The sequence below is a fragment of the Mesoplodon mirus genome, assembly GCF_964341445.2.
Source record: "Mesoplodon mirus genome assembly, chromosome: 18".
Classification (NCBI taxonomy): Eukaryota; Metazoa; Chordata; class Mammalia; order Artiodactyla; family Ziphiidae; genus Mesoplodon; species Mesoplodon mirus.
In genome coordinates this window covers 14,304,643-14,324,442 of record NC_138994.1, presented here as the reverse complement: position 1 = coordinate 14,324,442, position 19,800 = coordinate 14,304,643, and the positions used below count along the sequence as shown (strand labels likewise).

The 19,800-nt window shown below is 44.7% G+C and overlaps 1 protein-coding gene across 5 annotated transcripts in view; it reads left to right on the top strand.

Annotated features, from left to right (window-relative positions):
- Positions 1 to 19,800, top strand: part of RNF213 (ring finger protein 213) — a 120,344-nt gene that overhangs the window by 78,974 nt on the left and 21,570 nt on the right. For 4 of the 5 annotated variants that reach the window (XM_082603990.1, XM_082603992.1, XM_082603993.1 and 1 more), the window contains 16 exons: positions 259 to 378; positions 890 to 1,032; positions 1,602 to 1,749; positions 2,006 to 2,144; positions 4,604 to 4,795; positions 5,556 to 5,701; positions 6,975 to 7,129; positions 8,338 to 8,544; positions 8,885 to 9,066; positions 9,637 to 9,757; positions 12,508 to 12,608; positions 12,722 to 12,904; positions 13,624 to 13,793; positions 13,897 to 13,996; positions 17,711 to 17,822; positions 18,627 to 19,050. In XM_082603990.1, the coding sequence (XP_082460116.1) occupies positions 259 to 378; positions 890 to 1,032; positions 1,602 to 1,749; positions 2,006 to 2,144; positions 4,604 to 4,795; positions 5,556 to 5,701; positions 6,975 to 7,129; positions 8,338 to 8,544; positions 8,885 to 9,066; positions 9,637 to 9,757; positions 12,508 to 12,608; positions 12,722 to 12,904; positions 13,624 to 13,793; positions 13,897 to 13,996; positions 17,711 to 17,822; positions 18,627 to 18,890 (2,483 nt within the window). In that variant the 3' untranslated portion in view covers positions 18,891 to 19,050. Of the gene's footprint in view, positions 1 to 258; positions 379 to 889; positions 1,033 to 1,601; positions 1,750 to 2,005; positions 2,145 to 4,603; positions 4,796 to 5,555; positions 5,702 to 6,974; positions 7,130 to 8,337; positions 8,545 to 8,884; positions 9,067 to 9,636; positions 9,758 to 12,507; positions 12,609 to 12,721; positions 12,905 to 13,623; positions 13,794 to 13,896; positions 13,997 to 17,710; positions 17,823 to 18,626; positions 19,051 to 19,089; positions 19,281 to 19,800 lie in introns of those variants that run through there. The other variant, XM_082603994.1, reaches the window with a different exon arrangement.

The following is a 19,800-nucleotide window of genomic DNA, read 5'->3' as shown; positions in this document are numbered from 1 at the left end:
AATTTATAAAAGAATCACAAGCCTTCTTCAAATACTTTTTTACAACATTTCATTAAAACGGATTTTTATGCTAAAGTTGCTAACAGCTGTAGCACGATATCTGTATGGTTCCTGTGTATGTTGAAGGAATTAGACTTCAGGATACAAGTCGTTCATTCCGCAGTGTGTTGAAACATCGGGTTGGTAGTGTATCCCTGCTTATGACTGACATGAAGAAACCAGAGGAGACAGGGAAGCTTCTGGGGCTTGTTTTCCCAGGGCTGTGGCAGTCTGTACACATCGACGACCTCCGGAGATCCACAGTCATGGTTTCGGACGTGACTAAATTGCAGGATGTGGCCATCAGCCAGCTGTTTAAACCAGAAGATCAGCCTGAGTGTGAGTGTGGAGGAAAGGTCCTTGGGGAGACAGGATGGTGGGAGTGGCTGCCGGGAGGTGTGTGCGGCGCTGCGAGGATGGGACCTTAGGCTACCATTCCCTTGGGTCCAACACCTGCCCCTCAGCAAGAGCTTGGGACATGTTTGCTGAACTGAGTGATGATGAATTGAGGGCACTCTCTACTGCTTTCCAAGGCCAGGAGAAGACAGTATTTCCACAGGAAAGGTAGGTTTTTGCAGGTGCCTGTGGAACATGTCAGATTCTGTCTGCCCTGACTCCCGGATCAGCCATCCGAGCCCAGGACGGAGGTTCGGGTTGCACTGGTGGACCACATCCAGTGGGCGAACAGAGGCTGATCTGCATGACTGATGGCCTCTCCTTTGGGGACCCTCCCCTGAGCTGGTGCCTGGGAAACCCCAGTGGTTAGAGCCCCAGCACGCCACGTAGAGGCTGTTGCCAGCGCTCCCCTTCCACCTCTGAACAGTAACTCCATTGTTTTGCTTCTTTGCAGTGGAGGTGGAACACGGGGCCCAAGACGATGGTGAGGAGGTGATGGAAACTGAGGCGGCTACATCAGGGGAAGTGGCAGAGGTGGAAATGGAGACAGAAAGTTCTGAGGCAATGGACAGCCCGACCTCTGGACCAGGAAGTGATGTGAGTTCTTGCTCTTTCTAGTCCTCTGAGCCTCTGTGCTGTTGGGCTGCCCTTCTTTAGACTTGTCCCCAGGGATCTGAGGAGTGGACTCAGCTGTCCAGGGCTTAGCCCAACACTCCTCCCCCTGCCACTGCAAGTGCAGGTGAATTACCAGTACCAGATCTGACCTTGGCTTTTCCTGGTGTCCCCTGGTCAGTTTTGCTCTGATCCTTGACCAGTGACAGGGTCCCCAGGCACACGGGATCATCTTGCAGCGGTTTCCTTTTGTTTTTTGTTTTTTTTTTTTTTTTGGCTGCACCACGTGGGTTGTAGGATCTTAGTTCCCTGACTAGGTATTGAACCCAGGCCCACAGCAGTGAAAGTGCCGGAGCCTTAACCACCAGACTGCCAGGGAATTCCCTCACAGTGGTTCTAAGGGGAACTTGGCAAAAGCACGTGGCGGGAGCTTGGGCAGGAGGAACACTGTGCCCCCTGCACGCAGGTGCTTAGACCTTGTCTCCCATGTGTCGCCTGGCTTCTCCTGACTTGTAAGTGACAGAAATGGAAGGTTTGATTGTCTCTGTCAACAGACGCAGATCCTGGACACCACCAGGCTGCTGAGAAGCTGTATCCAGGGCGCCGTGGGCATGCTCAGAGACCAGAACGAGGGTTGTCAGCGCAGCATGCGGAGGGTGTCCATTCTCCTCAGCCTCCTAGACGAAGATGGCGAGTACAGAGGTGTGGGGCCCCTCTTGCCTGCACCCCAGCCTGGGCTTCTTCTTTGGACCATGAATCATCCCCCCACTGCAGCTTTCTGTGACTCCCAGAAGCAGCTGGCCCCCTGGGAATCTAAGTGCACCTCTGGGATTTCTGTAGACTTGGCCTGCCCAAAGGAAACGGGCTTACCCTCCTGCTGGGGTGGGTCAGGGATGCAGAGCCTACCACTCGGTGCCCGGGGATGTGCTGAGTGCCTATCTGCTCTACTTTTCCATAGCCGCTTTCTTACGGGTCGCCAAGATGCGCCTCTGTGTCCTTTTAAAGAAGCAAGAAGAGAACTACCTCTACAATGTGAAGGACTGGGTGGTGAGGGAAGCCTCCAATCAGGACGCTCTGCAGGAAGCCGGCACGTTCAGGTACTGCTGTGAAGGGAAACCAGGGCTGGCTGGGGGGTGGATGCATGGCTCTCCCAGCCGAGGAGAAGCTTCTCTCCAAACCTCTGAGAAATTCAGAGCTGTCAATATTTTTTCCCCAGAGCACAAGATGGTCTGGGTGGCAGTTACATGGGGTTTGCCAGACTCTTTTCTCTACTTTTGTGTGAGTTTAAATTTTTTCATAACACAAAACAAAACAAAACAACCCAGAACACCTTTTCTTGTTGGATGTAAACTTGTACCAGCATGTCCATTACCATAAAAATGGGCGCCTTTTCAGGTTAGTAAATTAAGGGAGGGAAGCGAAGTTGTTTTCCCAGGCCTCCTGCGTGAAGTTATTTGATAACTACAAAAATAAGACCCGGAGTATTCATTTGTTGTCCCTGGTTCTTTTTCTGCAAAACTTGACATTGTTTTCAAGACTAGCCCATGACAACCTTTGTGGCTGAGGCAGGGGGCACTTGCTCTGGATCCCAAATGGAAGATTCCACCCACCCCTGTCGTCAGGGTCATCTTAGACCTGTGACTTCACCACCCTGGCCCTCAGTTTCTTCATCTGTGAGAGAAAGGTTAACTCATCCGGAGGCTTGGATTCAGCAGGGGTGTGTCGCCTTCATGCCATTGGCACGAGGGACACGTGGGTTGAATGGACCATGTGAGCTTATTGATGCTGGGTTTGTGACTGTAGGGTTTTTCTGCTTCTATGTTTTTCTGTAGTTAGCCTTCATTTCTTTCTTAATTGTACCTTCTGAAGGAACTTTATAAGATTAGATTTGGACCTAGAATTATTTTCATTTCCCTTGGCTCCTCTGTATGGATTTTACTAAATGCTTGATTTTACGTAAATGCTTCTTAAAATCTGTGTTTTCAAAGTACTCTTGACACCACCCCTTCACTTACTGAACTTCCCACATTTGCCTGTGTTCAAAGGGTGTTCAAAGTGGCAAGGGTGGCCCCACTTGTCACTGCTCTGCTGTTTGCTCTGCATCGGGACTGGCCTCCTTGTACTCAGGGGCCACCATGGGATCCAACCAACATCTGAGTCTAGGTGGAGCTCTGGGGCCTGCTGGCCCGTTCTCACAAGGCTTTGGAAGCTAACTGCGCACCGTCCATGTGTTTTGGATTTCAGTCATTTGTCCTCTTGGCATTAAATAATCCAAATTGAGATAGTCTTTACACAGTCAGCCCTCCATATCCTCGGGTTCCAAATCCACAGATTCAACCAACTGTGGGCCAAAAATATTCAGGAAAAAAAAAAATCCAGAAAGTTCCAAAAAGCGAAACTTGAATTTACCACATGCTGGCAACTATCTACATAGCATTTACCTTGTATTTACAACAGTTTACATAGTGTTGACTTTGTATTAGGTGTTATAAGTAATCTAAGGATGATTTAAAGTGTAAAGGAGGATGTACGTCGGTTATATGCAAATGCTACACCATTTTATATAAGGGACTTGAGCATCCTCAGATTTTGTATCTGTTAGGATCCTGGAACCAACCCCTTATGGGTATGGAGGGATGACTGTACTAGGGGTTTTCCAGCACCCAAAGTCTGCACACGTGACCAGGTACAGCCTCCCCCATTTCTCCCTGCAGCCAGCTTTTACCTTTCACTCTCACAGTTTTCTGCACATTTCTGGTTCAATATTTTTAAAAAGTATTTCTTTTTCTTTTCAAAATGGAACATGCATTTTTCTCCCCAATATTCATTACCTAGTAGTAGATTTCTTTGGCCTTACCATAAGAATTTTTAAATGACTTAAGTTTATTTTTATTAAATAAAATATATTTTATTTTTATAAAATAAAATATATTTTATTACTAAATATAATTGTAAGTGTATGAGTTAACATAAGCAGTCAAGTTTATATATATATGTGTATATACGTATATATAAATATTCAGATCTAATGTACAAAACCATCAACAATGAAAACTAAGTTCTAGATAAAGATATGCTTTCTTGTTTAACATACCTGGAATGAATTTACTTTGGTCTCTTTATTATATTCTATTCCCAACTGATTTTTTTTTTCTTAAAATAACATTTTTTTCAAATGTATTTGGTCATTATTTTCTTTATTTATAGAGCCTGGAGGACTTGTTCTGGAAAACAGCTATATAACAAAATAAAACAAATACTACTTGGCCTTTTCAACGAACTAATTCCAGTTTATTATAGGTAGAATTAAGGACCTTTCCAGTTCTGCCTCTAATCCTATTTCGATTTATAAGTCTCTCTTCTAGTACTTAAAAATGATGTAAAAAAACATGAAAAACACAGCTACAGTGTAGGAGTAGTAGAGCAGATGTTTTGTTACTGCCAAGAGCAGATGTTTTGTTACTGCCTTTTCACAAAATGTGAAAAGGATGCAGGCATCCCAGTGTGATCTGTGGTCCCTCAAACCTGAGCAGGCCTGCTTCTCTCCCACACATAGGCAGACCATCTGGAAGCGGGTCCAGGGTGCTGTGACTCCCCTCCTGGCGAGCATGATATCTTTCATGGACAGAGATGGCAACCTTGAGCTGCTGGCCAACCCACATTCTCCGTCCTGGGCAAGAGATCTTTGGATGTTTATTTTCAGTGACGTTAAGCTTCTGAACATTCCTCTTGTGGCAAATGATACAAGGTGAATAGAAGACTTTCTTTTCGTGGGAAGGGAAGAAAACCCATAACATAGCAACAAACTTAATAGGCTCTCCCAGGTGTTTGATGAAATATAGTTATGGGTTTTAGAATCACATTTAAGTTGGCTCTTTTTGTAGCCTGAAGGGTCATGGCATTACAGTAACAAAAGAGTTGATGCGAGTTCTGAGAAATACTTGTTTCATTCTCAGCTTTCCTCATTTCCCTGTTCTCAGAGCACCCTTTGCAGTTAAAATGGCCAGCTTCCACCTCGTCTACACTGGCAAAGCTGCACGTAGGAGAGCGTTTGTGTTGATTTTCCTGCTCCTCCTGCCAATGGCGGGAACCACAAAGCCTATCCCTAGACCCGATCTTGTGTAACTCAAGCTCAGCTGGCCTGCCAGAACCTTCCTGTTTGGATTTCAGGGGGCTTCGATTCTCTTTGCCTAGGTATAGGGTAAGGGTGGGTTCAGGTGCCACCAGACTGGTTCTGCCCAAGACTTCCAAGCAACCTACTTGACCCCTTCCAGCCGTGGTTTGTTTTTGTTTTGTCTGTTAAACCAAGAGGTGACATAAGATCATCCTTGAGTTCCTTTATAACATAAAGCTGAGCTGTTCAATAGACCAGGGGACTGTCTTTGTAGCCCACTAAGCCTCCCAGTTCTTAAGGATGGAGAGGAATTGGCATCAGGAGTGGATCTTGTCTTGTGTCTTGAGCAGCGTCTCACTAACCACATTCTTGGTCCTTGTTTGGCCGATTGCAGGTCTAAAGGGGAGATGTCCTACATCATGGTGCAGAACTACATGAACTTCTCGGAGGACACTTCCAACAGTGTCCCGTTTAGCTGGAGAATCAAGGACTATCTGGAGGAGCTGTGGGTCCACACTCAGTACATCACGAGAGATGAAGGTGAGCCCAGCGATGGTGGGAGGGGACGTGTTCTGGCAGGAGGAGACCCTGCTACCCTGTCATAAGTGGTCACCCCCATTCTGAGTTCCCTGGGCAACTAAGGCACAAGGACTCAAGATGTCCCCAGCTGGGCCCTTCTCAGCAACTGCCAGTGACCAGAGTAGAGTAATACCTTTGCCCAAACTGAGCCTGAGTCACAGGGCACCTTGCTCTGTTGTCACGTGCCAAGTAGTCTGGCCACAGACATTCCAGGAAAACCAGTGGTCACACAGCACTTTTGGGAAAGTCATCTTTCATACATGAAGTAATCTTTTCAAAGTTTATGTATAGTACTGCTTTTTAAAAATACAGGACAAAGATGGTTACTAGACTTGTGGTAATCATTTCATAAGGTAGGCAGATGTCAAATCACTGAAACTAACATCACATGATATATCAACTATATTTCAATTTTTTTAAAAAAGGAAAGATTTCTTAAAAAAATACTGGTCAGGGCTTCCCTGGTGGCACAGTGGTTGAGAGTCCACCTGCCGATGCAGGGGATACGGGTTCGTGCCCCGGTCCGGGAAGATCCCACATGCCGCGGAGCGGCTAGGCCTGTGAGCCATGGCCGCTGAGCCTGTGCATCCGGAGCCTGTGCTCCGCAGCGGGAGAGGCCACAACAGTGAGAGGCCCGCATACCGCAAAAAAAAAAAAAAAAAAAAAAAAATACTGGTCAAAATACTTGAAGATGAACTTATTTTTCTAGGTAATCATTCTGCCACTCTTCCTGAACAAACCTGAAGCAGTCTCTCTCCTGAAGAGAGAGTATTTCTCTTTCTCATACCATATCCTAACTGACCCTACTTTTCTATAATAGCATATGACTCGGGGGCCAGCACCCCATCCACTAGAAGGCAGATCTTTTTGGTTTGAGCAGCATATGACCCCAGCCCCTGGAGGGCAACCCACTCATCCCTGGTTTGCTTGGGTCTGGGGTTCCCAAAGCGCATTATGACTTGGTAGGAATAAACTTGGTCTACCCCAGATTGTGTTCTCTTTGGGGCTGGCTAGGCTTTTATGACCGGAATGGAACATTCCTTCTGACTTTGTTTCTGTTATTCCACTGGGAAGATATCTAAAGTGTCCAGAAATGATGTTAAAAAATGATGATTAAAAAGGCAGCCTTATTAGAACCATGTCCATGTCCCTGCATTCAGCGGGTAAAGGGAGTCATGGCCAACATCCTCACCCCAAGCCGTTCTCCATCTCCCCCCTCACCCACCCCCGGCAGGACTGGCAGAGAAGTTAGTGGAGCTCTTTCAGCAGACCTCACTGGGCAGGTTTCTTGCTCAGCTCACTGTAGACCAGCGGCAAGAACTTCTCCAGTGCTACCTGAAGGACTTCCTTCTCTTGACCATGAGAGTGTCCACTTGGGAACAGTTAAACGTAAGTACTGACTAGGGGGCAGGGTGAGGCTTGTATAACAGGGACAAGATGCCAACATGGGAACTTTTCCTCAACTACTGGAGCTGTAGTGTTCGTGGAACAGAATGTGGTCCAAGAGGACAGTGGTGGTATGAGAAAATGCCACTCACACCCTCAGAACCCTTGGGGCTGGATGCTTAGCCCACTGACCAGCGCCCCTAAAACATGGAGCTTTTATGAACAGGAAGAAGACCTCTGATTTCCTGTGACACCTTCTTTTTAAATGTTTAATTTTTCTTGAAGAAACTTAGGTAAATATTTAACTGATCACAGCAAGGTAATAATAATAATAATAACTAAAATTTCAATGGAAATATTGAAGATGTCAAACTTCAGTACCTAAAAAAGGAAACTAACAGATTTGAGGAAAACATACTTACAACCAACATGATTAAGGGTTAATAAAGTATTCTTAGGATACAATAAGAAAATCTCCTAATTTTTAAAAATGAGTGAAAGTTATCAATTAACTATTAACAGAATAATTATACAGATGTCCAGAAAACACTGGAAAAAGTGCTCAGCCTCACTAGTAAATCAACAAGGCATGAACAACTTTTAGATACGATCTTTACTTGTTCTTGTGGCAAAACTGGTTTTTAAAACAGCCAGGAGTTCCTCCATTGCCAGTGGCGGTGTGAACGGCGTGGTGCTTCTGGAAAACCATCTGTCGGGATGAATGAAGAACTTCACAAAATCTGAACTGGTGATTCTGTCCTGAGAACGTTGTCGGAGACATGGACAAATATTTTATTCACGGGAATGTTCTTTGCAGTTTTATTTCTAAAAACAGAAAATTAGAAACAATGTAATTGTCTTAAAATAAGGGTTGGACAAATATTTGTACAGCCATTTGACTGGTTATTGCGCAGCCATTAAAAACAATGTCTTCGAGCATGCTCGTGATAGAGAAATGCTTGTAATGTAAAGTGGAAAAAAATCAGGAATACTCTATGACCCTAATTTAGGAACCACAGGGAGAAGAGGTATGGATCCAAAAACGTCTAGAAGGGACGACACCAAAAAGTAAACGAGGGATACTAATAGTGTGCATGGTTTTTAATTTTCTTTTTGTCATTTTTGAATAGTTCTGGTTTCCCACAAGGAAAGTGTATCTTTTTAAAAAAATAATTTAGAAGTATATAGTAAAAGCTTGTTTCTCATCCCAGGTTCTGCAGATGGCTCTGGGGTCCTGCATCAATCAGCTGAAGGCAGGAAGGCCAGCGGAAGAGATCTCCTTACCGTCCGTGCACCTTGCCTACCAGCATTTCAGGAGCCGGCTACAGAACTTCTCCAGGATCTTGACCATCTACCCCCCAGTTCTACAGAGCCTTACAAAAGGCACCTGGAACCACAGCTGGGCCGGACATGAGATGGTATGGCCCCTCTTAGGGACATCACGTGCCTGCAGCCAGGCTTGGCCTCCTCAAGCGAGTGGGCGGTTGCTCCCACCACCGCCCTGGGAAGGGAAAGCTTATGGACCACGTTCCAAATGGGAAACATCTTCATGGGGCACACATGTCAGTGTGACTCCTCAGTTAGAACGCATGTAACTCATGCTTCCTAGATCCCAAGACAATGAAAGGTGAAGCTACAAGCCTGGAACACAAGAACACACTGGGCTAACAGCCAGGGCCTCCGACTTAATGGTTAGAGCAGCCCAGTGGGGGTCGGGGGACAGGCTGCTCAGTCACGGGCGTGTTCTCTGCCCCCCAGAGTCTGGATGTGTTCGCAGCAGTGGCCTGTGCTGAAATGCTGACAGAAAACCTCCTGAAGCCCAGTCCCCAAGCTTGGTTACAGACGGTGAAGAATCTTTGCATGCCGCTGGAGCTCCTCTGCTCAGATGGGTACCTGCAGGGCAGCGGGATGGTGACCAGAGCCGTCATCAGGGACGTCAGGTGAGACCCAAGAGTCCCGGGCACGTCAGGGAGAGAGCAGATGCTCCTGCCACAGGAAGTGGGCCTGTCCTCATTCATTCTTTAACGTCTCTTGAACCCTTACTAAACGCCAGGCATCGTTTTGATCTTAGAGAGAGCTGTACTTTCAGGGAGTGCGTGGAGTGACGGGGCTGATGAAAAGGTGAGCAGATTATGATGATCCTGAGGGAGAAGCAGCAGCTGCAAAGGACCCCAGCAGGGCAGCAGAGAGGGAACACACAGGGTAGACTTCCCAGGGGACAAGTCCTGTGCTGGCCTTTAAGGGCGAGGTGGGACTCACTGGACACAGGCAGAGGCGCAGAACTTGAGATGTCCCAGCTGAGAGTCTGAGGGGAGGGGCGGAAAGAGACAAAGTGTGTGGAGGTCAGGGAGCACATCACAAAGGGCTTCTACCTAGTTCTTTCACCCACCTTCATGCCCGGTCCTTTTCTTATCTTTCAACTCCTGTGCCTTGGAACTGCCTCCCTGCCCCTCTTCATTTGTCTCAGGCGCTTTTGTCAGAGCTGAGTGAGGGACCCCCTCTCTCGACAGAACCCACTGGAATCGCATTTTCTCCATTGCGCTCTTTGTGGAGCATGTGCTCCTGGGGACCGAGAACTATATTCCCGAGCTGTGCAAGCTGGTGACAGAGTATGTCTTCTTGCTGAACAAGGTGAGCGCGAAGGCTTGGCCAGTCAGGCACTGGTCTGCCTCTTTGTAAGACAAAGAACAATTGAGATGTGACCTGACTTTTATCATCTTGGTGGTATATCCCCTTTCTGCTCTGAGAAGGAAAGTGATTTCATCACATAGGTCACTAAAATTTTGGTATTTAATATTTTAATATTTACCCTCTCCTGAATGTTAAGTCAGGGTGTGTCATTTAGGGTTCCTTGCAGGAAAAGGAACTATTCATGCAGTAAGTACACTTGGGAAGCCTTTGGGAGGACTGAAGGGTGGGCTCCAGCCAGGCCTCCAGTGGCCCCAGACCAAACCAGCAGCCACGGAGAGAGCTGCTTCCCACTGCCACGGTCAGGAAGATGGGGGTGTAGGAGAATGCCACTGGGCCTGTGGACTTCCAAACACAGTGTTGTCGGTGGGACCAAGGGGGCAGGAAGCCCATGTCTCTGCCCCTCTACACCCTTTATAAAGTTGGTGACACACAGGATAGTACCTTGTAGAAAAAGTGACTGTCCTTTCAGCATCAGTGGCAACTCAGGGAAGACAGTGTCTGCCCACTGGGAACCTCACACAAGCACTGCCATCAGCTTTGCTGTGCAGCCTTTGAAATGTCCTTTTGTGACTGGCTTATTTCACTAAGCATCGTGTTCTCAAGGTTTATCCACATTGTAGCAGGTGTCAGAATTTCCTTCCTTTTTAAAGCTAAATAAGATTCCACTGTATGGATAGAGCACATTCTGTTTATCCATCCATCTGTTAATGGACATTTGGGTTGTTTCCACCTTTTGATGATTGTAAATAATGCTGCTCTGAACCTGGGTGTACAAGTATCTGTTTGAGTCACTACTTTTAATTTTTGGGGGTGTGTACTTAAGAGTGGAATTGCTGAATCATATGGTAATTCTATGTTTGACATTTTGAGGAATCACCATACTGTTTTCCACAGTTGCCACACCATTTTACTTCCCCACCAGCAATGCCCCAGGGCTCCAATTTCTCCACATCCCTGCTAACACTTGTCATTTTCCATTTTTGTAAATAATAGCCCTCCTAATGGGTATGAAGTGATATCTCATTGTGGTTTTTGATTTGTATTTCCCTAATGACTAGTGATGTTGAGCATTTTTTCATGTGCTTATTGCCTATTTGTATATCTTCTTTGGAAAATGTCTATTCAAGTCCTTTGGCCTTTTTTCAATCTTTTGATTAACGGATCAAATTTAGCAGGGTATTAAAAACTAATATCATTGCCAAGTAAGATTAATCCTGGGAATTCAAGGATAGCTCAAAATCATAAAATCGATAAGTGTCATCAGTTATGTAACAAATTAAAAGAAAAACTCCAAAAGATTATTTCCAAAGGTGCAGAAAAAGCATTTGATAAAATTTATAATTTGGTACAAAGATACTCTTGCCAAATTAGGAATAGAAAGGAACTCTCCTTCAGCGGATAATGCCCAAGGGGTATACCTAATAGAAAAACATCTATAGCAAACATTATACCTAACCAGAAAATTCCCAAATCACACCCATTAAACTCACTATCTTATATCATTAAAGATGTGCATTTCCTAAAAAACAGTGTTTCCACTTCTAAATATATATCCTAGAGAATTTTCCCATTTGTACTCAGACACATGGAAGAATGTTGGGTGCAGAAATGTTTGTAATTGCAGGAAATTGGGAACATTCTAAATGTCCATTAATGGGAAAACAGGTGACCAGTATCAACAAGTACCATACAGCAGTTAACATGAATGATCTGAACCTACTTGTATCAACAAAAAAAGCAAGTTGCAGAAGCTTAGGTACAGTGTGATGTCCCTGATAGAAAGTTTACAACATTCAAAGCAACAAGATTTTTATGCATGCACCCAAATCTAGTGGAAGTGGGAATTTAGGAATGTGATTCTCTGGGGCTGGGTGGAGGGTGGGGGATGGAAATATGATCAGAAAAGGATACACTTGGAGTTGAAGCTGCACCTGTAACGTTTTGTTTCTTTAGAAACTGATAAAGCATATATTCAAAAAAAATGCTATGATTGGGCTTCCCTGGTGGTGCAGTGGTTGAGAATCTGCCTGCTAATGCAGGGGACACGGGTTCGAGCCCTGGTCTGGGAAGATCCCACATGCCGCGGAGCAACTAGGCCCGTGAGCCACAACTACTGAGCCTGCGCGTCTGGAGCCTGTGCTCCGCAACAAGAGAGGCCGCGATAGTGAGAGCCCCGCGCACCGCGATGAAGAGTGGCCCCCGCTTGCCACAACTAGAGAAAGCCCTCGCACAGAAATGAAGACCCAACACAGCCATAAATAAATAAATAAATAAATAAATAAATAAATAAATAAAAGCCTTTGAAGCCCTTTAAAAAAAAAATGCTATGATTACTTAAAGTTTGGTCGATACGCAGATGGTCATTATATTATCCTTTATAGCTTGAAATAGCTCATAATGGGAGGAGGGGGATAGACCTTAAAAGAATAAAAGGAAGAGGGGAAAAATCAGAAGCCGAGAATATCGACCTTCTCCCCAAAGCAGCATAGTCACAAAGGGCATTCAAAGTTAAAGAAACTGCTAAATAAATTTTAAAAAGCCTTGCACGGCAGACACCAGAGCCCTAACTGCCCAGCTTCGCCAGCAGCAGAGGGGATGTTGTGTTTTGTTGCCTTTGTTGCCTGGCTGACTCCTGCCCTTCCTCACTGCTAATTAGCTTCCCTCCTCCTCCCGCTGCCTTTCTCCTTCAGTGCCTGCAAGAGGACTCTGACATCAAGACTCACAGGCCTTTCGTCGCAGTGATGACCACTCTTTGTAAATGTAAGAACCAGGTCAGCAGGAGCCTCACCAGGTGAGATCTTGGGTTTGGGATCTGCAAGGGAGAGAATTCAGAACATTTTGTATTTTTTGCTTCTCACGGCCAGCTTCTCTGCTTCAGAATTGGTCACCCTTCTTGGCTTCTAGGTTTGGGGTGAAGCCGTGCCCCATCTGCCTGGGAGATGCACAGGATCCTGTCTGCCTGCCCTGTGACCATGTATTCTGCGAGCGCTGCGTCAAAGTTCACCTCACCCAAGGGCAGATGGGATGCCCCTATTGTTTAACTGACTTGCCAGACAGCTTCTCTCCTTCTGTTTCCCAGGAGCACCGGTAAAACACCCTTTCTCTTGAGAAAGCTTCCTCTTTTTTCTTCCTTTTTTGCAAATACAGTATTCAGAAATATATTAATCTTAGAAAGCCTGACAGAGAAGTGTTCTAAGAAAGACAACTAACTACTTATGTACCTTTATAAACACCTAGTATCTGAAAATTATCCTCTCCTCAAGACATACATGTATACAGATTAGGGAGATAGAAAAATTAGAGGAAATAAACCAGAAAGTCGTAAACTAAATAAAGCCATCACAAGTGACCCAAAGAATTTAGATGCAACTGGTTTATCCTCTTGATATGTAAATTCCATCCATGTTCTATGTCCTGAGGATAAAGCTAGCTCTTATCTGGCTAAGTGCCTTTCAGGGCAGTAGTTAAAATTAGCCTAAGTGGTTGGTTTTCCTTCCCGTTTTCCTCCATTCTGATGCCTCCTGAAAGCGGAGCACAAGACAAGCCCAGTGGCTGGGATCTTTGAGAAACTCTTGGGATATGAAGACTATTGCTAGATGGTCCAAATGATCAAAGTGTTTCTCAAAAGAGCCAAGTGTATGTACTGTCTGCAGTTTTGGAGATTGGTTCCAATCAATGTAAGGAGATACTTGCATCTTTTAATTAAAAAAAAAAAAATGCTGTCCAAATCCCAAAGCACTCTATAGGGAGGGATTCTGGAACACATTCTACAAGCCTTTTGACCGTGGTTTTCAACGATTCCTAAGGGAGGTCATCGAGAAACATGCGCGCTTCCGGCAGATGTGCAATAGTTTCTTTGTGGACCTAGTTTCCACCATGTGCTTCAAAGACAATTCTCCACCTCAGAAGGATGTGGTCGATATTCTGCTGTCTTTACTCTTTGTAGAGAAGGAGCTCTTTCGAGAGTCTTCCCAAAGTGAGTGGCTTTCTTCCTATAGACTTAAAAATTCAGTTCTTCATCTCACTCTTTACGTCTGATGTGAACGATGATCTATCTACCTTTCTCCTTCTGGTTTAAGGACGCCGTGAACACACAAAATCTCTTTCTCCTTTTGCTGATGTTGTGGATAAGACCCCTGTCATCCGCTCAGTGGTACTGAAACTGCTTTTGAAGTACAGGTGAGCACCACAAACGTGGAGTTGCCTCTAGCATGCCTTGACTTCTTTTTATTCTCCTCGTGGCTTTATCTTTGCTGCCAAGCATTCTTTGCAGAACCTGTAGCTAGTTCATGATTTGGGGAAGCTTTTTCAGCAAGAGACCCCCTTGTTCCTTTATCTGTATGGGTTGTGTCCTTGACATATTCACATACTGGCTATGAGTTCAGTGTGCCTACAAGCACATGGTTAGGAAGAAGAAGACAGATTTGGGGGAAGGGTGCAAGGTGTCGTGACACATGCAGGAAGTCGGGAGTCAGGAATCTGCGGTTCTCATCTCAGTTCCACAGCTACAAAGTTTTGTGGTTTTTTTGGATAAGTTAGAATCTCCCCTAACCCTCCTTGCCCTTGATGTTGTCTGAGTTTTGCTTCAGCTCTTAAGTTTCTCTGATTCTATAAATGGACAGAGAAGCCCATGTGGTGCTTCAGCTCAATGGTCTTGTCAAATTATGCTATTTTAGAACTTTCTTAGAAAGCTGATCTGTAGGGGGCTTCCCTGGTGGAGCAGTGGTTAAGAGTCCACCTGCCAATGCAGGGGACACGGGTTCAAGCCCTGGTCCGGGAAGATCCCACATGCTGCAGAGCAGCTAAGCCCGTGCACCACAACTACTTGAGCCTGCTCTCTAGAGCCCGCGAGCCACAACCACTGAGCCTGCGTGCCACAGCTACTGAAGCCCGTGTGCCTAGAGCCCGTGCTCCGCAACAAAAGAAGCCACTGCAATGAGAAGCCTGGGCACTGCAACAAAGAGTAGCCCCTGCTCACCACAACTAGAGAAAGCCCGTGCACAGTAACAAAGACCCAACGCAGCCAAAAATGAAAGAAAGAAAGAGCGAGAGAGAAAGAAAGAAAGCTGATCTGTATTCAGAGGCTCTTTTGGAAGATACTTGGTATCCTCAGCCTGTGTTCTGACTTGATAGAATACACCTTGAGGTGATGGGAAAATCAAGATGCTGTAAGAAAAGTTCCAATAGAAACAACTGTTTCTAACTTAAATGTCTGAAAGGTGACTCGGGATGGAGATTAGATTTACATTTAAGCATGGATCTGCTGCAGCCCTGTCCACGGACATGTTATTTTGCTTCTATTTTTTCCCCCCATTATTTGTGAAATAGTTTTTTCAAACAGGATTCCTGGAGGATTTTCAAATAAAATACTCTTAAAATACATTTTCTTACAGAACTAGTATCTTACTATACCTGAAAATGGCTTTTAAGGCATCCATGGAAAGCGTTGACTTGAGATGTGAGAAGAGCCTCTTTTGATATTCTGTGATTTTTATTAATTTTGGTAAATGTGTGAAATCTGTATTCATTTGAATCTCTTTGCTTAGAGAAAGGGAACAGTATCATCAACATGCATACCTCTTGACATATAGTGTAGACACATTAACATGAGAACAAACAATGCTTAAAGGTAAACACTTTGTTTTGAAATATTTAGAGAGTAAAATTTACAGAACTGATTTTGAAATAAAAATCTTGAGACATAAAACACAATTTAAAAATCTGCATTGTCATTCCCTGGGTTGAGAAATACTTGTTTGTGTCGTTACTTTTGTGATTCAAGTATTTTCGTGTATTAAGAATCAGTAAGGGGCTTCCCTGGTGGCGCAGTGGTTAAGAATCCGCCTGCCAGTGCAGGGGGCATGGGTTCGAGCCCTGGTCCGGGAAGATCCCACATGCCATGGAGCAACTAAGCCCGTGTGCCATAACTACTGAGCCTGCGCTCTAGAGCCTGTGAGCCACAACTACTGAGCCCACGCGCCTAGAGCCTGTGCTCCGCAACAAGAGAAGCCCCCGCAATGAGAAACCCACTCACCGCAACTGGAGAAAGCCCGTGCACAGCAATGAAGACCCAACGCAGCCAAAAAGAAAAAAAAATCACTCAGACCAGACTTAGACATACTTTGTGGAAATGTAGGCATCCATTCTTTAGGCAGACCCGTGTGGGGGACAACATTGATGAGACTACAAATAACACTAAGATATTATCTGGCTTTTTCAACATGTTGACATTTACACTGATGTTACTAAAATAACGAAGGGTGAATGTGCTAGCATCTTAGCATGAGGAAAACCCTGGTATTGGCCATTGTTTCCATCACCAGCAAGCACATATAGTTTTTAAAAATGCCAATTTCACTTAATGTCCTTGACGAAGCTATAAAAATTCTTAATTTTACTAAATCTCCACCTTTGATGATATGACTATTTAATATTCTGTTGAAATGAGAAATACACAGAAAGCACTCCGGCTGCACACCAAGGTACAGGGTTATCTCAAGGAAAACCACTCATGCGGTTTTTGAGTTACATGCTAACTTGGCTGCTTTTTTTATGGAATACCACTTGTACTTGAAAGAATGACTGACAAACAACACTTATTCAGACTTGGGCATTTGGCAGGTGTTTTCCTGAAACCAAGTGATGTGAGCCTGTCACATCAAGGAAGAGAACTGATGGTTTTGTTGCTAATGATAAAATTCAAGCTTTTAAGCAAATATTAAAATTTTGGCGGGAATTCTCTGGTAGCTCAGTGGTTAGGGCTCCACACTTTCATTGCCTGGGGCCTGGGTTCAATCCCTGGTTGGGGAACTAAGATCCTGCAAGCCATGCAGTGTGGCCAAAAAAATAAATACATTTAAAAAAAATTAAAATAAAAATTTGGAAAACTTGTATCCTCCACCAGGAGCCTATCAGCTTTCTAATACTTACAGACCTTTTGATGATAATGAATGTGAGGTTTTTAAAAATATATCATAAAATAAAAATGTGTCAACATTTGCCAGATCTGCACAGCTCAGTGAACTGGTATTTTTGAAGTGACTGATGCTTGATGTCAGAGAATTTTGCATTGATCAAAAAGAAATCCATTTGAAGTGCAAGGCAGACCATTTGATTTTAATGTAATTGACTATGAAAAGTGCATTGATAGGGTTTCAGATTGCACATTGCAACTAACCTTTAGAAATTATCATTTATCAAGTTTTGGTGTAGTGTCAAAGGAGATTATTCACAGTTACCTGAAAAGGCTACTAAAATATTTCTCCCTTTTCCAGCTACATAATATGTGAGACCAGATTTTCCTCATATAACTCAATATAGTGCAACCAATTAGAAGCAGAAGCAGATTTGAGAATCTAGTGAACTTCTGTCAAGCCAGGTGTTAAAGAGATTTGCAGGAATGAAAAACAGTACCCCTCTTCTTACTAATGAATTTTTGTTTTGGGAAAGCTTTTTAAAAATATTATTTATGTTAATATGTAATGAGTTTAGTATGGTTATTTTTAATGAATTGATAAATATTTTCAAATTTTTTCTGTTTTAATTTCTAATACTGTAAATATCAATAGATGTAATCCACAGAAACAAAAGCTCTCTGGGGTTCTCAATAATTTTTAAGTCTGTAAAGGAGTCCTGGAGCCAAAAAGTTTGAGAACAGCTAATCTAAAATAGGGAATTTTATATTCCTCCAAGTTGGTGCTAGAATATTCTTCATAAAATCATGTTACAAACTATACATACACATGTATGTATGTATATGTATATATAATTATACAGGAAGGGGGGATGGATAACAGGCAGATAGATACATACATACATACCTTTTTTTTTTCTTTTTGGCAAAATGAGTTTCTAGACCTGAACTAACCAGGTATAATATTTCTCCTTCCATAGCTTCCATGACGTGAAGGATTACATTCAGGCTTATTTGTCCCAGTTAGAAAAGAAACCGTTCCTGGCTGAAGATAAAGCTGAATTGTATGTTCTCTTTAGCAACTGCCTGGAGGTAAGCTGATTATCACCTCCCTGCATTTCTTTTTCAAACTCTCCAAACCATGTGGTTTATGTGATGGAATAGTGTTTTTCTGAAAATTTACAGACGATAGATTAGGTGGTAACATTAACAGATGCTCCGCTCCATGAAGGGGAAAAAAAGTTTCAGAAACGTTGCTTCTGCCCTCAGCAGTTGTCTATATTGGCATTTATGTGCATGTGCATGAGGGGGGAAAGAAAGCATAGAAGAATATGCCACCAGAGTTGTCTCCAGGTGCTGAGATTGTGAATACTTTTAATTTTTATTCGCTTCATATTTTTGTTACTTCCAAAAATCTTACAACGCATATGAAACAATAATATTAGATTTAAAACATTTTCATCATAGCTTTTCTTTTTCCCCTCCTTCTTGCCCCTGAAATAAAAAGGGGTATTCGTTTTCCATGATTCAAAAAATGTACGCTCGGGCTTCCCTGGTGGCGCAGTGGTTGGGAGTCTGCCTGCCAATGCAGGGGACGCGGGTTCGTGCCCCGGTCTGGGAGGATCCCACGTGCCGCGGAGCGGCTGGGCCTGTGAGCCATGGCCGTTGAGCCTGCGCGTCCGGAGCCTGTGCTCCGCAACGGGAGAGGCCACAACAGCGCGAGGCCCACATACCGCAAAAAAAAAAAAAAAAAAAAAAAAAATGTACGCTCAAACCCACCACACTATTCTTTATCCTTCCTGCATTCTCCACAACCACACTGTGGAAATTTCGAAGGTGGGGGACTCGCAAATAAAAAAGAATAATATCCTTTCTTTCTGGTTCTATGTTCCCTAGGATTCAATACATGAGAAGAATAATACTCTCTTCATAAGGGATGAATCGAAATACCTAAGAGAGGAAGCCCAGTTCCTTAAGACGTACCGGCCAGTGGGATGCAGCCGAGAGCCCACTGGCGAGGCCTCGGTGGAGTACCTGCAGGAGATGGCCCGCATCCGCCTCTGTCTTGACAAGGCTTCTGAGATCCTCTCTGAGCTTCAGGAGGGCTCAGGCAGGTCTTCTTCCCAAACTTTCTTGACCACAGGCCGGGAGCCCCCATGATTTAGAAATTCAGGAAGTGTGGGAAGCTGGTTCTCGGAGTAATACTGGTCTGTACCATGTCCCTTTTCTTCTAGATTAGTTCTTTCACTGTGAATTCCTCCCTAAAGGGGAGGCCCCGGAACTCTTACTAGCCTCTGTTCCAGACAGTTAACTAACAAGTACCCCCGCTGTCACTCAGCCTTTCTCGTTGGCTCTGCAGAGATGGCGGAGGAGAAGTGTCGCTACCTGCGGCAGGTGGAGCACTTCTGTGCCCGGGTCCAGAATGACTGGTACCGAGTATACCTGGTGAGGAAGCTCACTAGCCAGCAGGGGATGGAGTTTGTGCGGAGCCTCTCCAGACAGGACCATCCGGCCCACTGGGTGTTTCCCAGGGGAGTCATTGCACAGCAGGTAAGAAGGGTGGTCCCAGCAGCCCCTGTGCTATCTCAGCTCCACACTGCCTGCCCCCCAACCCCAGGAGCGGGGCTGCTGCTGCTCCATTCCTCCCTTGACCTTCTCCCACACCCATCACGGAAAATGCGTGCATCTGTTCTGGTCTCCTCCTCTGTTTCTGTGCTTCAGTTGATTGACCCAGCTCGTGATCACGTTTAGACTGCCTGCCTAGGGGAAAGATATGTGTGTGCATGCGTGTGTATGTGTGATGTGTTTGTCACCTACCTGCGCAGCATATGTAGGCATCACTTCTGATAGAGTTTGACACAGGGAAAGCAAAATAATGATTCTGTGGCTTTGGCTTTTAGCAAATTGAAAGTCATTCAGCCAGGGATTTCTCTGGTGATGCAGTGGTGAGGACTCCATGCTCCCAATGCAGGGGGCCCGGGTTTGATCCCTAGTCAGGGAACTAGATCCTACATGCATGCCGCAACTAAGAGTCTGCATGCCACAACTAAGACCCGGCACAACCAGAAAA